The sequence below is a fragment of the Streptopelia decaocto genome (assembly GCF_964273445.1).
Source record: "Streptopelia decaocto genome assembly, chromosome: 10".
NCBI lineage: Eukaryota > Metazoa > Chordata > Aves > Columbiformes > Columbidae > Streptopelia > Streptopelia decaocto.
Window position 1 is genome coordinate 1871670 of NC_138665.1, and position 16672 is coordinate 1888341.

The 16672-nt window shown below is 50.5% G+C and overlaps 1 protein-coding gene across 1 annotated transcript; it reads right to left on the reverse strand.

The window, feature by feature from the left end:
• LOC309444272 (ras-related GTP-binding protein A) lies at window positions 1-14025 on the reverse strand. Its single transcript, XM_082061943.1, has 10 exons — window positions 13773-14025; window positions 13240-13273; window positions 11081-11180; window positions 10033-10099; window positions 8417-8639; window positions 6645-6740; window positions 5012-5134; window positions 2994-3085; window positions 1939-2054; window positions 1-1050 (listed from the first exon to the last, which is right to left on the reverse strand). The coding sequence occupies exons 2-10, from the start codon at window positions 13264-13266 to the stop codon at window positions 953-955; spliced, it is 942 nt and encodes a 313-aa protein (XP_081918069.1). The 5' UTR covers window positions 13267-13273; window positions 13773-14025; the 3' UTR covers window positions 1-952.
• Window positions 14026-16672: the final 2647 nt, after the last annotated feature.

Below are 16672 nucleotides of genomic sequence, written 5' to 3' on the forward strand. Positions count from 1 at the left end.
TTCCTCCAACTCACAGCGCTTTTGTTGTTCCTATGTTTAATGGAAACGCACACAAAAAAATTCATTAAAAAATAGACAAGTCAAGTAACATCGGTGCCAAACACTGTCCGACAGGCTCGTCGCAAACGTAGCTAATATAGCTCATGCACACAGCACCCACAGCGCGCCCTGCGGCCCCGCCGTGCCCGCGCAGCCCCTCCTGGCGCACAGGACCAACACCAGGGCGCCAGGACCATCCTGCTGGTTGGTCAATGAGGGTCTTTGGCCCCTTTTATTTACCGTGGTCTTTCTAGCGCTTTGGCGAGTGTAAAGAGGCCAATGCCAGCCCGACCGCTTCACCAGCCGAGTGACTTTTGCCTCCACATGAGGGGAAAAAAACTATTATCTTAAATGAAACTCTGGAATGGTCTTCAGTCAACAACCCCAATAATGTGAAAGGAGAAATGCAGCTATTACATACCTGCTTGCCAAAGCTGCCCCAAGTTTTAGAAGAAAGATAACCCATTTTCTGAAGCTCTAGGATCTGAAATCCCCGGTAGCAAAAATTTATTGTCATGACTGAAGACAAGGAAAAATTTATAAACATATTCTAACAACCCACCAATAAACCAGTAAATATTCCATTCCTGCGATTTATATGATCACCCAGGAGGAAAACATCCGGAATGGCTTTGCCGTGTGCCACTATGACAACGAGGAGTATGAGACCATGTGCACATCACCCATCCTCACTTCTTGCCAAGCCCCCGCAGGCCAGGGAAGGCTCTTTGGAAGGTCCACAGTGTATGCAGACATCCTCCGAGTGACTAGTGTCCAACGTTAAAAGGAGAAAAAATAAAGCAGCACACTCATTTCAAAGCCCAAAGACATCGACATTGTTAGATTCTCCTAAAAATAACTAGTTCCGACTCATTTTCTTCTGCCCCCAAAGACCACGTGCTTTGGCCGACGTTCAGCGCATGAGCAGGCTGTGCTTTGGTCCGTCCACCCTCTCCAGCTTCTCAAAGTGCTTTCTGGCATTGCGGATGTTGATCAGCGTAGCCGCAGAAGCTGGGACGGAAAAAGGGACAGGGGAGATAAAACAAAAGTTTAAAGGGATGTGAGTAGCCAAGCGCTGCCTAAACACAACATCCCCGTCAGCACGCTCTCTTATTTCAACCCCACTGCTCCCCGGCTGGGCAAATGTAACGCTGGGAGGTCTGTGCTGTTTGCTGATCCCAGTGCGACACCGAGGAAGAGGTGGAGTAAACTCTGAGCAAGGCGGGACACTCACACAAGTCACCCCAGCTCCTCAAGCACGGTAATATCACAGCTGGTCGCTCGGTCACAAGGTTCACACAGGTTTTCCCTAATTCAGTAAACCATGCGAGGAGCACAAGGCTGGCCTGGACAGTGTCTCTTCAGCACTTCAAGTCCTAACACGAGCAGTTTCAGTTGGAGCCGTGTAAACAGTTAAACAGTCACACGGTGCCTGTAAGGGCTGGCGCTGCAGCTTCTCTTTTAAAATAAATAGATGCTCCTATAATTAGAGTCCTTGCCCACCAAGACAGTTCGGGCAGCAAGAGCAAAAACTCCAATATGATCCATCTCTGCTTTCTCTCCAAAAAAATACCGCTGAGGCTGCCAGATCAGAACAGCCCAAAATAGGTTATTAGACATGACCTACTAAATCAGGTCACATCTGCTACAGTGATTCCCCACCGCTGCTACGATCCTCCGCTCGACAGCGACAGACGGCTCAGCTGTCAAAGGCACGGCAAGTCACTTTTTAACCACCTTCCCTCACCCTCTGCTCCATCCCTCTCCCTCTTTTAATTACAATAGTTTTTATTGCTTTGTCTGGTATTTGGCGCTTTTCAAGAGAAACACAGTTGAAACTAGACTCATTTGGCTTTTTGTCCCTGCAAACGAAACCAGCTTATCATCGCTTCAACTTACGTATTGAAGGGTCTGACATAACCACCATCACATAGGTATTTGATGTAAAGATGTCAATGAAAGCAGCAAAGTTAGAGTTCCTGACCTCCATGCTCTGGAAAGAAGCTGCCAGCTTACTAAGAGGAGAGAAAAAACAAAAGTAAATGAACTATTATTGTAACACTGCTCAAACTGCTTTTGCACCCACATAACCCACGTAGCCAACATCCCATCTTTGAGTTGTTTGTAACAAAGAAGCATTTGAGTCCTCATTCCGCAAACACCACCAGGTGCGACTACAAGCTTTATTTTTCCTTTCTGGTTTTGTTTATATGTTTTTATTCTTAAATAAAATATTCCTTAGCTCTTAGGCTAAATGAGAACACCACAAAATGATCTGTACATTGAATGGTGAAGACAACTTGAGACTGTCTGAGTCGCTGTGCCCAAGCAGTCAGTGTCACTTGTGCCAGGACAGAACAGCTCAGTCATTCCAAAGGGCAGTTGAACACTCTGTGGGCAACCGAGCCGAAATCCATATAAAACTGAAATATCTGGAGGCAACTCTGTAAACCACCACTTCACCACCCTATTCAGGCTCCGTATCACCGACAGACCGTGGGACTTGGAAGCTGTTCAAAAGCCAAGCTGCTCCAAAGCAAACTTTGCACTTCTCCATTCGAAATACCAACAAACAAACAGTGTCTGCAAGGCTCTTCCTCCCACAGCAGCGTGTGGCAGAGGGGCTGAAGCAGAACTCCCCACCCGACCCTCCGCAGCACTGACTGTCACCAGTTTATCAGTTCAGTCCTGGACTTCCCCACCTTGTCCAGGAGAACAAGGTCTACAAGAAAACGGTTGTTTCAACACAAACCTCATTCAACCATCAGCAAAGGAAGAAGTTAAAATGTAACAATTAACTCAGTTGTGTTTGAGCATGTGCCATTTAACCACGGCACCTCAGCTTGCTGAGGAGTCACAGAACTAGTAATAATTTGAAGAACTCTTGTGCTTCTGGATGAAGCTGAAACACCTGCTGGAGGTTTCTTCCCCACCTAATGATTCAACCGGCTCACCTGCAACTTAGCTTGAATTGTTTAATAATGTTGCTGATTTTCTCAAATCTGTGGACATCCCGCTGTTCTTTGCATTGATAGTGAGAAATGACCTGGAAGGCAGAAAGAGAGTATAAGAGTTCATAATTTGTTTCAGGAAAGGTTTCTCAGGCTCAACAGCAATGATGGGAAACGGGTGGTGACCGAGACAGGGATTCCCTTCGCCTTTTGCCGATTTAATCTTGGAAACTATTTGCCACAATACTTGCGTTTCACGGCAAAACAAGACTCAGTAATACAGTCACCAAGAAACCTTTCACCAGTGCAGGTGCAAGTCTATAAGAGACACTATTGTCCAGTGAGGTCTGAATACTCCAGCTTAACAGCCATTCACGTCTTGATTCAAAGAAAAAGGAAGAGCAAGGAGAGGAAATAAATGCGAGAGCATCACCTCAGGTAGGTGAGAGACACTTGACAAATGCTGGAATAGCTTTTCTTTCCCAAGTCTATTGCGCTGAGGATTTTCAAGGACTGGGATTCAGACGATCAAAAGTCTTCTGGAATCCTTGCAGCGTGACCCACAGCTGCCTCTCCCCGACCATTTACACACCTTTACTCTTCACCCAAATCAGTTAACTTATATCAGTTACTGCGTAAGGGGAATGAGACACAATCAAATAGCTACATCATCCTTGTTCCCACAGCAAACCAAAAAGGAATATTCTGAAAACCTCATGCTGCGTGCCTTAAGCCCCTAAGAATCATGAAACCAATTGCTACAGGAAGCATTGGACACCCCTGCACAGGGATGTTAAACTCTTACGTTTCTACCTATGGAGTCACATTGAACAGGCTTGTGAGAACAACACTTTTGTTTTTCCTGGTTTGTTTTTTCTTCCTGGAGCACTTTAAAAAGATCATCATAGACTTCCTGCTTTTTAAACCTGCCCAATTATTCATACGGGTACAGGTTTAGCCAGGTTCAAGGGTGACATTCATACCGAAGCCTTCCTTGCGTGCAAGTTCATTCCTTAACTTTTCAGATCGGTTTTTCTGTTACTGTGATTTGAATACAATTTCAGAGCAAGATTTCACTTCAGGAGAAGTTTAAATGTATGAAAAAAGTGAGAAAAGCGAGCCTTTTAAAAAGCCACCATCGCACCGAAAATAAGTACAGATTTTTCGTAGCAAGGATTCCTCTTCTTCAGTAAGAAATGTACTTATAATGAAAGTTCTGTTACATACCACCGAGGTGGAGCTACTTATCTACAAAAGGTTACAAAGCAGAACTTGCCAGAAATGGCAGGTTTTTACTTCTGATAGTTTAAGAAGTGAGAAAAGTAATGACTCCTGTTTCACATGCCCTCTGTCACTTCAAAAATCAGACATCTGGCCATCAAGGAAAGCACTCAAATTCCAAACCTTCAGGTCAGCAAGAGTTCTGGTGTGAAGTCTAAAGAGAACAATCCAGAAACCAAGAGCATGGACAGACAAGGAGCAACAGTGGTTTTACCCAACACATTCCACCTTGCAGAGACAACAGATTGGAAGCAGAGAACCGTGCAGCTGGGACCTTAAAAAACCATTGTGATCCAGCCGCTTGTCACCCTCTGTCCATACTCTGGGTTTGCAGAGCATCAGGAAAAAAAAGAGGAATAAATACCAGTGAAAATGCCAGGTCAGGAGGAACTGAAAAGACTCCTCAAGCGAAAGGAGGCTCTTGCCCTATGCAGAATGGAATTCTCAAAAAAATCCCACAGCCGACAACAGAATGGGGATATGAAACCTTCTCACAGCTTGGAAGAGAGAAATACCCATCAAGCGCTCAGTGCACCTGCTGGAAGTGGAAATTTTGGGAAGGTGCCATGAGCCATGGAGTCACAACAGCTACTTTCAATATCACAAGGCCTGGATCAACGTGTCCTGCCACCTGGCACTGGCACCGCTCTTTGGGCTACGGCCACAACAGCACTTTCCATCCGGGGAACTCCGTCCTAGGCCGGGCAGAGGAACGCGAGGGGCAGAGCTGCTGTATTCACCAGGAAAGTGGCTCTCTCAAACAGAAGCACTTCGTCTGCCTCGATGATCTGAGCAAAGTTCCTCAGGTTCATTTCCAGCTGCTGCACATTGGGGATCAGCTGATAGACTATACTGGACCAAGCCTGTTGATAAAGAAGGACACAACACAAGCTGCATTAGCACTTCTCTGCCTCATTGTCTCATCACACAAGGTGCTCAAAAACTGATTATTTGCAGAGCTGGGTGGTGACAACCCAAGCAAGACCAAGAAGCTTCTCCCACCTCTGGTGCAGTAGAGACTACCAGTGGTACCCCAGACCTGAGTAAACTCTTCACTAAGTCAAGATCCTCTCCACATCGGTCACAAAGAAACTGTTTGATAAAACAGGCTTGAATCACCCTCATTTTAAACTGTCAATGCTTCTATCTACTGCTCCCAGGTAAACCTGCTCAAGTTATCAGGTTTTTTTTAATCTTGAGCAAGGTCAACATGCAGATGTACACTTGGCAACTCGTCACTGATCCAAACAGCTCTAATTTAACTCCATGAGTCAGGACCAAGCCCAGAAAGGACTGGGGATGGTGTAATAAGCATCTGTCCTCTTTCAGACTCAGGTCCTCCAACCTCAGCTTCACCTCACTGCCTACCTACCAACACGGGTTTGTGCCTGTGCCCGACCACACGCTTCTCTGCAGGGCTCGGGGTGGGTATTTGTGTTTCCTGTTTACCAAGTACCTGATATTTACCAAGCGCTCCTACCAGCCCACTTGCCAAATGCCAAGTTAAAAGCCCAACCCAAGGGCACGAGCTCTGAAGAGCGTCGGCAGGGCTGTGTCCAGAACACGGCTGCCTCTGTATACGCTGCTCAGAGTGACGAGCGTTAACTGCTGAACGTCAGGGACGCTCGCGGGACTGCTCGAGAAGGCTGATTTCTAGATGGAGCTTTGTGAAGAGCGGTGTCTGGCGTACCCACCGAATCAGCCTCAGCCAGAGCTGTCACACGCTGAAGCAGGGGAATTTGTTATGGCTTTGGGTGCATTTGCCAGAATGGGCAAATGTGCCATATGAAATCAAGACAAAGAGCCAAATGGTCCTCACCTTCAGCCAAGCAGCCCAGCCACAACACTACGGCTGCTTATTAGCACTAGCTGGCAATTATATCAATCATTTGCTCTAGCCCAGGTAGCACTCGCCACTCCCACACCTGCACAACCTCTGACACTGCAGTCAGCGAAAAACCCACCCGCTCCTGAAAGCAAAGCAAATTCCCAGAAGGGAAAACGCTCCTGTTTTCACAGTGCTGCAGAGAAAGCCAGGCAACACTTCCACACTGGATAAACATGACTCAAAGATGCAGAAAGTTGCTAGGCAAAGCGCTTACACGTTATTTCTAAATATTTCTAAAGGAGCCGGGTGAAGTGTTTGAGCAGTATTAACATATTGACACCATGACTCCAACATGTGGAGGGGTTTTACTTTTTCTAATTAAAACCAGGATGCTCAGATGCTGTTTACAACCTCCACAACTAGTTGCTGCAGAACTACAAAGGGCATCACTAATAAACCAGTAGCAACTAACTACTCGCCTTCCTCATGCCCTTGTTTTCAAGTGGGAGGGGAGAAGCCAGATATGGAGAGGAAGCTGTACGAACCTTGTAGAGTGTTTCATCCCAGATGGAAGTTCTAAAACAAACACATTCCAAGGGACGGGAAAGGCGCTTCAAGTCTTCCTCACGCTCTTTAAAAATCTGGGAAATAAAAAGCAAAAGATCAGCAGTCGAGTGTAAATATTTCTGCCTTTGGTGTGGTTGCTGTCATTCATTTACAATGCATTTCAAACACATCTCGAGTACCTACAGCATAAAAAGGGGAGCAGTGGGAACAGCAGAGACCAGGCAGCCTTGCGCCAGGTTCCTACAGAACTGCTAAAAACCAACAGGACATCCAGCAACGTGCCTCTGCGGGGAAAACACCATCACCACCTTCACCTCAGCTTGCTGTTTTTAGAAACATGCCAGAACATTAACCCAGACCCCTGAAATCCTGCACAGGACAACACTTACATTGGGGTCCTGGGACACCAAAGGCTTCAGTAAGGTTTACAGAGTGATTTTGCGCAGTATTTACAGGTTTTTCTGAGCAGCAGATACCTTAAACCAGATCTTGATGGGTGTGCAATGATACACACTGAAAACATGACTGAAGTGAGGCCTCTCCTCTGTCTACCCCCACTTCACAGCCTCGCTAGAATCTGCACAACTATAGAAAACCAGGATTTGTCCGCTAGCCCCTAATCAAACAGGACAGCACCAAGAAGATATGAGACTCATCCTTCAGTCTGGCGCTAATGCAGACAGAAGTGAGGAAAAGCTCCTCAAATCAAGCCTATGAAGAAGCTTCTTCGAGATACTTCTGCCCTGGGCTGCAGGGCAGGACTAAAGCTGGAAGAGGAGGATCACCACGAGTGATCTGAAGCCAACCCGCCATGCTGAACAAATCTGCGCAGGGAGGTCAGGGTGTGGTTTCAGGCACAGGAGCTCGCGTGGCCTCCTCCCCAGCTGCCCAGGCATATACTCACCAGGAACCAGAAGAAAATTTAATAAGACTTCTTACTGGAGTCAAAAACCAACAGCCTAAAGGGGCCTCCAAACCTGCTGCAAGCCTGGGAGTGGCCAAGCAGCCGCGGATGTACTTGTCTAACCCACAAAGCTCATTGTTCTTTTGGTATCGGGAGCTGGTTGCTTTTCAGTCCAAGCTGAAAAAGGTTGGTAGGAACTCAACATCTTCCCATCTCCCTGCAACCTTTTAAAAGCTCCGAGAAGAAGAGAAAAACACCGAAAGTCTCTGCAAGGTTGATCGCCAGCCTCTTGGAGCAGAGGAGGGTGTAAGAGCTGATGGCTGGGCGGGCAGGCCAAACTGCCAGAGCAAATCAACCGACAGAAACCACCCTCTAGTTAACTGGGAAAGTTTCAACTTCTTAATTTTCTTTATGCTTTAGAGCAGAGCCTGTGCTGGACTGCAAGCAATGGCTGAAGAGAAACCAACTGTCGCTGTCACCATCCTTAAAGCCATGCAAATGGTGAGCAGCAAGTTTAAGGCTGCTGCTTTCTTTCAGTTCTACCTCCTTTCTGGAGCCAAGGGCTGGGGAAAACACCAGAGTCAGTGCTATAAAAAGCTTAGAGTAGTTATCACTAAAAATCATGAGCTCTGTTCTCCACTAGATTATATGCAAGACATAGCGATGACATACAAAGTAGAAGAGGCACAAAAAGTTTAGAGGGCTTTGACAATTTTTAACATCTGAGAAGCTCTTCTAGGAACAGCACTGATGGGGCAGTATTTGAAGTATGAAATCACAACGCATGAGTGCAGTCAAAAGATGCTCAATGTGGAAGCATCTCTAGAGCAACTATCAGCTTCTCACCAAATCCCGCTGATCCTCCTGCACCAAGTCCATCTTGTGCACTAAACAAAAGATCTTGGCATCGGGAGAGTTCTGAAGAATCGCTTCCAAGCATGACTGGTAGTAGTGCATGTCCTTCTCCAGTTCACGGCTCTCTACATCAAAGACGTAGATGAGGACTTCAACATTGCGGAAGATGTTGTCCCGCTGGCTGGTGAAGTAGTTCTCCATGAAGGTGTCCTGTCTGAGAAGGAGCAGAGCAACAAAGCAAGAAGATTCCCATGAGGGCAACCAGGTCTCTCTCAGCATTGTCAGGAAAGGTGCTACATGCGAAATATCTCCTGCTAGAAAGGCAAAGTTTGCAGTTTGAGACAGAGACCCCATCACAGGAGTCTAGACGAGAGCCCCACAGGTGGATAAACTCCCCGTGACATACGGCTCCCCAGGCATTTCCAACCCAGCAGAGCTGGATGCTCCTGAAGAGCGTGTGCTCACCTGTCTCCCAGGAAGCTGAAGCTTTCCTTGTGTCAGAGCTGGCTGCTCAGGGTCACAGTATCACAGTATGTTTGGGATTGGAAGGGACCTCAAAAGATCATCTAGTCCAATCCCCCTGCTGGAGCAGGAACGCCCAGGTGAGGTCGCACAGGAACATGTCCAGGCAGGTTTTGAATGTCTCCAGAGAAGGAGACTCCACAACCCCCCTGGGCAGCCTGGGCCAGGCTCTGCCACCCTCACTGAGAAGAAGTTTTTTCTCGAATTTAAGTGGAACCTCTTGTGTTCCAGCTTGATCCCATTACCCCTTGTCCTATCATTGTTTGCCACCGAGAAGAGCCTGGCTCCATCCCCATGGCACTCACCCTTTACATATTTATAAACATTAATAAGGTCACCCCTCAGTCTCCTCTTCTCCAAACTAAAGAGACCCAGCTCCCTCAGCCTTTCTTCATAAGGGAGGTGCTCCACTCCCTTCATCATCTTCGTCGTCCCGTGCAAACAGGGCTGTGTTAACTCTGGACCCACACTGCCTTTTAGAGAGTCGCACATAAAAGACACAGCAGCAGGAGCTAATATATAACCAAAACTTCAGTAGCTTTTGCTGAATATGGCCCAGACAATGCACGAGGACGTGAGAGCTGATGAACCGTGGCAAAGCCGCACAGCTCTGCCGAGGCTCTGTCCGTGGGAGAGCGCTCTTCAAAAAGCTGCTTCCAGGAGCCACGGGATCACTGTCTACCCTCGGCATCACTTCTCAGCACGCAGCCGTTGGGATCAAACAGCGTCGCCTCCCACCACCTCAGGAGAAAGGCCAGGTGAAGGGCTCAGGCTTTTTGCCAGCAGAAGAAAGCAGGTAGCAAAGGGAGAACCCACATACCGCGCCTTTTATGTAGGGATAACTCCAGAGAGTGTAATCGTGCCGACCTCTTCCACCCACAAGCCTAAGATGTGGCATCCATTCTTTCCACAGTTGTCTCACCAGTTTTACAGCACGCTCGTGAAGCTTGTTCTAGTCCCTTCTCACACGAGCAGTATCCTCGTCCCTCCGGGGCAGGAGGAACTCCCGTTTTGTTGCATCCCAGCCTTATTCCCCAGAGCTAACCCCCAACAGTTTTAAAAGCAAAAGAACAAGCAGTACCTACCCTCCGCAGTCCCAGAGGTTTAACACCAGGTTTCCTAGAAATCTAACATGGGAGTGCTCCACGTCAACTGGAAAGAGACAACAGGACTTTACCCACCGTACCACACCCCCAGACCAGAGCTGCATCACAGGGCAGCCAAAAACGCCACTCTTCACAACACAGCCCACAGTCCGTAAAATCCCATCAAACAACGTTGGTGGACATAAATCTGTAGCTGAAGGTAAAAAAGACAGTTCCCAGGGTAACTGAAGCCTCCCTGCTCTCTACCCAGGACACTATTCTCCTGAAACACATAGCAGGTAGTTCCCCTTTAACAACATGTTCTCTGATCCGTGTGATATTTTAAGAATGACATTACTTCCAGCACACTCTGCAAGGCCTTAAGCAGGCTTGAAAACAATAAATCAGTAATACAAAGAATGTAAACTTTATGAACAGGCCAAATTTATGGCAAAAGGGAAATGTACACCTATCCATGACATTAAGTCCTCACAGGTGCTTTCCGGGAAGTGCGGTTAGATCCTGACTACTCGCACCCCTGTTTCAGAGGAATCACTTATTGCTTTTTCAGATCAGTGGCTTCGGAGAGAAAAAAATAAGGCAGAAGACAATAATTAAGCCTAGTACATCATCCGGCCAAAACCATGGGTGCATGGCAAGATCCCTGCACCTCCAGCTGCGCTAGTGATCATCTGGCAAAGGACAGGAAAGCTTCACCAAGAAGGACCAGAGGAGGGTCTGAACACTCCTCCAATAATGGGTGTAGCTGCAGCAAAGGCTTCCTAATCAAAACATAATGAGTTAAGGATTAAAGTTCAATGATAAAGCAGCAAAACTGAGCCCAGTGCTGCCTCCCCCTTCACTCCAGCTTCCTGCCTGCCCTCAGCTGAACTGGCTGAGTTCCCTGTGAGGTGTGGCAGCTGGGAGGACCAGCAGACGCTCCCCTGCGCCGGAGGAGAGGCAGGGATTGCTGGAGGGAACAGCCTTGCCCCTTTAATGAAGGGATTTGAGCCCTGAGAACCTGCAGTTCAAACAAGAGGAGTCTTACTTGTGGCACCCAGGCGCCGTGTGTCCCTGGCGATGTAGTTTGCAAAGATAATGGACCTCATGCTGGTCTTCCCAGACCCGCTTTTACCCATCAGTAGCACCTGGGAAGAAAAAAAATATAAATAAAAATTAGCTACCACAGAAAACTGAGTCCTTCACAGCTCCCCCAGCGTTAACATGTTACTGCCATACCCACCAAAGCACAGGAACAACGTATTTGAGACGCAAATATTTCAGAAGAGATGGGTGGGAAAGGAGTCCCCCAGCTGGGAAAGCAGGAGACAGACATCTCCTTGCTATCCACAGTCACTGAATTGGGGTGGGACTGAAAACCTTTCCCTCTTGTTCGCGTTCTGGAACGATGAAGCTCAGGATTCTCTGCCCGCACTCCTGTTCCTTTGCCCAGCACCCAGAAGGAAGCGCAGGCCCCAGCCCCTGTTCCCAGTGCCCGTTGACAGAGGACTCGTCACCAGCGCCCAGGAAGAGCAGGAGCTGCTCCCAAAGCTGCCGCAGCCTCTTCCATCCCTGTGCTCTGGCACCTGCTTGTTTTCCAAACACAGGGGCACCACAGGTGGACACTTGATGTTTCTGATGACAGCTAAGGCCTTTGCCAAGGCAAAACAACAGCTTTATCTCAAGCCTTTAAGATCAGGCTGGAAACAATCCCTTGCCCACTCACAACTGGTATTCTTTACCCATTATTTCTCTCCTAATCACAATATTTTCCTTTTTGTAACATGACTCATTTTCTCTTCCCCAACAGAAGTGAAATACAAGTTACACTTCAAGTTTTGCATGTTGGAAGACCAGCAAAAGTTAAAAGCAGATGGGACAGCCCAGTTCAAGCGCACCAGGCTATTGTATAGGGAGACACTTGACTCCAGAGTCCTGTTTGTAGATCATCAGAAAGGCAGCACCTTTTGGTAGCCAAAAACTAGGGGATGATTGTGGGAGGTGAAGAGGGAAGAGTGTCACACAAGGCAAGACTCAACATTGTGATCTAAAAATAAAAGCTGAAAAACCCCCGACAGCAACAGCCAACACAGACCTGCTCACAAAAACAGCTGCTAAACAAGTTCAGTTACAAAGTCAAATTCAGCCTTTGGCATCGGCCCTGAAAATCTATCACCCAGGGTAGGTTTAACGAGGGTGTGAGCGGCCCGAGTCTGCCTGCCCAGCACACAGCGGGGCCAAACGCCAGCTGGGAAGGCACTTGCTCGACTCCCAACCTCGCTCTGCGACCGCACAGCAACAGCTGCCAGAACCTCAGCGCAAAGCAGAAGATGCAGAATGGCAGCGTCCTGTTCGCACAAGTTATCCTTCTGAGAGCGACTGCGACACCCAACAGGCTGACACCCTTTCCAAAAAGAAGCTGCCCATGTGCCTCGATTTGGTAAGAAGGATTTTTCCTCGGAAAGGCAGCTGGTCAGGTCACATCTACCAGCCTTTCTGGCTAGAAAACTATGCTGTCTTCTCCCCGGGCTACGCACAGAGAAGAGAGAACACCAACATCTCTTATTTCGTAGCATCTGCAGAAAAGCCACATGCAGAAACTCAATACGGCCCCAAGGCACAGCCCAAATCAGCCTGCAGGCCAGCCCAATTCCCAGGTTTTAGACTGCAGAGGCGTTTCAAAGGGGTCAGATGTAGGGGGAGGCAGGAAACCCAATCCCAGCACACCGCAGAAACACAGCCGGGTATTCTCTACGCAGCCGCTTTAACGGCTTTGAATATGATTACTGCCAGAATAAACCCTCAGGTTGTCAGTAAAAGTGCTACTCCTTCCCCGTGTGCTGTTTCACCCTCCCAGGGGCCCTCGGTGAATTACAGGCTGTGTAACGCACCAGGAGGGTCTCCGCACAGACCGATGCAGCAGGTGGGAGCACACCCGGCAGCCAGGGCAGGGCTCTGCGGCGCACAGCGGACGCTCCCACAGCGGCTGTCGCCGGTGGCTCCGCAGCCAGCCTGCCGGCGGATAAACTCCAACTCGATTTTGATTTCTAGCACTTCAAGCAAAGGATGCATCTGCTGACTCCATCTCAAGAGGCACCCAACAGCCACAGAACACACCGAGGTACCGATGCAAACACAGAACAGCATTAGCAAACGCACATGGGGAAGGAAAACCCAACTGCAAAGGATTCGCCTTTCAGCGCTTACCTTTTTCTTCATGGCTGTGCTTGGCATCACCCACCTGCAGAGAGAAGATCATCTTCTTACATCGCTCCACATCCCTCAGTCACAGCTTCACCCAACACCCACACCCCCAGCAGCCCCGTGCAAAGGGGAAGCGCTCCCGCTCTGACACAACCCCCGGCCTCCGCCTCCCCAGGAACTGACAACTTCTGCTCCACACAGCGCGGGGAGACTCGAGCAAAAGCCTCCAGCCCCCCAACACCCCGCAGCGAACAGCGCTCCCGTGACTGCACGGCCCAACCAGGCCCAGCGGGGTGAGCGCGGCCAGCGCTGGAGACACCGGCACAGGGCGGCCGGGCCGCGCTCCCGCCCCCCGCACCCTCCAGAGCCCGCGCCGGGCGGCCGCGGCCACACGGCCCCAACCCGCTCCCCGCCCGCTCCGGCCCCGCCGCCCCCGGGCCGCCGCATCCGCCCGCCCGCACAGCCCCCGCTGCCCCAGCCCCGCCGGGCCCGCAGCGGCTTCGCCCCGCGGCTCAGCCCCCGCCGCCCCCCGCTACCTCCAGCCGCGACTGGCGCCTCCCGGGCCGGCTCGGCAGTGCCCACGGGCGGCTGCGGGGGTGCCTGCCGGCCTGCCCTCCGCAGGCGGCGGAGCTCAGCGGGGCAGAGCGGCTCCCGCTCCGGGGTAGGCCTCAAAGCCGCGGCCTCGCGTGGGCCCGCCGGCCGCCAGGGTCTCGCCCGCTCCCGCCGCGGCGCCCGGGACCCCCCGCCCCGCCCCCCCCCAGCGGCGCTCACGAGACCCAACGCTCAGCGGCCGCCGGTCACGTGAGCGCTCACCCCGCCCTCTCCAGCGCGCCCGGGTCCCCTCCCGTCACGTGACGTGGCGCCGCCAACGGCGAAGCGGGGGGGCCGAGGGAGAAGAAGGCAGGGCGGGACGGCAGTGAAGCGCCGGACGCCATCTTAGGTGTGGGCAGCCCGTTCTGGCAGGAGGGGCTTTATGGAGGCGGGAGCGGGGCGGGCGGGGCGCAGGACGGGCCCCGCCGGAGCTTCAGAGCGCCCTGAGCAGCACTAGGGTGCGGCAGATAGCGCTATAGGGCAGGCGGAAGAGGTGTTCGCCAGCGCCTCCCATATGGTCTAGCGGTTAGGATTCCTGGTTTTCACCCAGGCGGCCCGGGTTCGACTCCCGGTATGGGAAGCTCCCTTCGTTTTCTGACTGGGAGAAGCGCCCTTCACCCCCACGTTTTTCCGCAGGGTTCGGACTTTTGGGTCATATCTTTATACCTTTGTGGCCAAATTTTTCCACCCCGACTCTCCTGAAGCTGTAGGAAGCGCTCTGCCACTGCATACCCCATCTCCCGCCTCAGTTTAAAATGCTGGAGTCAATGAGACAGCAGAACACGTAACTGGATAGCATGGGGTTAATTCACTGTTCTCTAGTGCAGGCAGAAAATTGCTGCTGGTGTCCCACAGCGCGCTTTAACCCCCCCCGACTATTGTCCAAGACCAATACTATTATACTGCAACTCTAGCAGCAAAAATCTGCAGAAGATGTACATACATAAAAGTACGTACATACATGCAATATATATATAAATAAATGCGTAGGGCTAGTCATTTATGAAGGGAAACCCCGTAGCAAAGCCAGGTACGTCCAACAAGTTCTTCATTAACGTGTATATACTCTGACAGAATGCACACGGGGTGTGCATGGCAGACCTGCCCGCGGGTTTCACCACCAAAACCAGCCCCAGCTCACCCAGGGCAACCGCTGGGCTGTGTGCAGAGGCTGGGGCCCTCCTGGGACCCCCTGAAGCTGTAGCACCCCGAAGGGCCTGCCACCAGCTGTCTGCGGTGATGGAGAACTTGGCGTCTGCAGGTCTTTGGGCAGCCCCCGAGCTGCTGCTGCCACACAGCTGGAGCATTGGTATCTCACGGATCTCCCCTCAGAGCCCCATCCCCTCATGGAGCCTGGAGGAGACTGAGGGGTGACTCATTCATGGGGATCAATATGGAAAGGGGGAGTGTCAGGAGGATGGAGCCAGGCTCTTCTCAGTGACAACCAGTGATAGGACGAGGGGCAATGGGTACAAACTGGAACACAGGAGGTTCCACTTAAATTTGAGAAGAAACTTGTTCCCAGTGAGGGTGTCAGAGCCTGGCCCAGGCTGCCCAGGGAGGTTGTGGAGTCTCCTTCTGTGCAGACATTCCAACCCGCCTGGACACCTTCCTGTGTAACCTCATCTGGGTGTTCCTGCTCCATGGGGGGATTGCACTGGATGAGCTTTCCAGGTCCCTTCCAACCCCTGACATTCTGGGATTCTGTGATTCTGTATTTCTCCTGCGCAGACCCTCGGCACCTCACATATCCCTCCTTCACAGCCTTGGCACCTCAAGTATCACCCCCCTCAGAGCCTCATCACCTCACATATCCCTCCCTCAGACCCTCATCACCTCACGTATCACCCCCCTCAGAGCCTCAGCACCGCACTTAAAGCGCCTCCCCGCTTCCCGAGCCTTGGCACCCTGCACATTTCGGCTGTACGGAGCTCCCAGCCTGCCTGGGAGGTGATAAACAGGGCGTTTTGTGCGGGGTCTTCTCCCCGGGGTCTCGCCCGGCTCCTCTCAGCAGGGCCGGGTTTCTTCCTAGTGCGGTTCAGGTCATGCCCCGTGGGATGAATTGGGCAGTGGGTGTCGGGGGGCCCCAGCGCAGCTGGCTGAGCCCCCCGGTGAGCTGGTTTCTGTGCCTCCTCTGAGGGCTGTGGAGAACGGTGCGTGCCCAGGGAATGCCTTGAATGTGTAAGTCCCTGCTGCTCTTTTTGATACTACTTAAATAGTTGAGAATTGTATAGGGTTAGAGATACATGATGGAGTTCTTTGTGTGCAATAACCAGCAGTAAGCAACACTAAAAACAGCAGATAAATGCCTTAACTATGAAGGACTAAAGACTTCAGGTACTACCAAGTAAATTCGGTCATGTTATGACCCACTACATGCTGCACCTCTGCCTATGGATGCGCAACACTGACAGTCAGTATTGCTAAGAAATACAGAACCAAGGAATTAACGGTATCACTATGTCGCCTGTATTACTAATAACAATCAGTCTTAGTTATATAAAACAAATGCAAATGTGGTAGATCTGTAGGCTCGGGATGGAAAATGAAAATCAATTCTGCGTCAATGTTGATGTAAGTCAGTGCAGGTGGAGTGGCCTGATCACAGTAAGTGTGAACCCCTCTGGGCCCCATAAAGGCTGACAGGGAGCCCGACTGTTAACAACCCACACAACAGTCCCACAGTCCTAGTCAATATTTGAGTTTCCTTGTCAAGCTTGCAATTTCTGCAACGCATTTGTCTCAATCCCACAAGCTATTCAAATAGCAACACACGCCGTGCTGATGCAGTGTAAGAACTGAATTAACATCAGGAGGTTGGGAGCTTCCATCAGAAGTGAGGCAA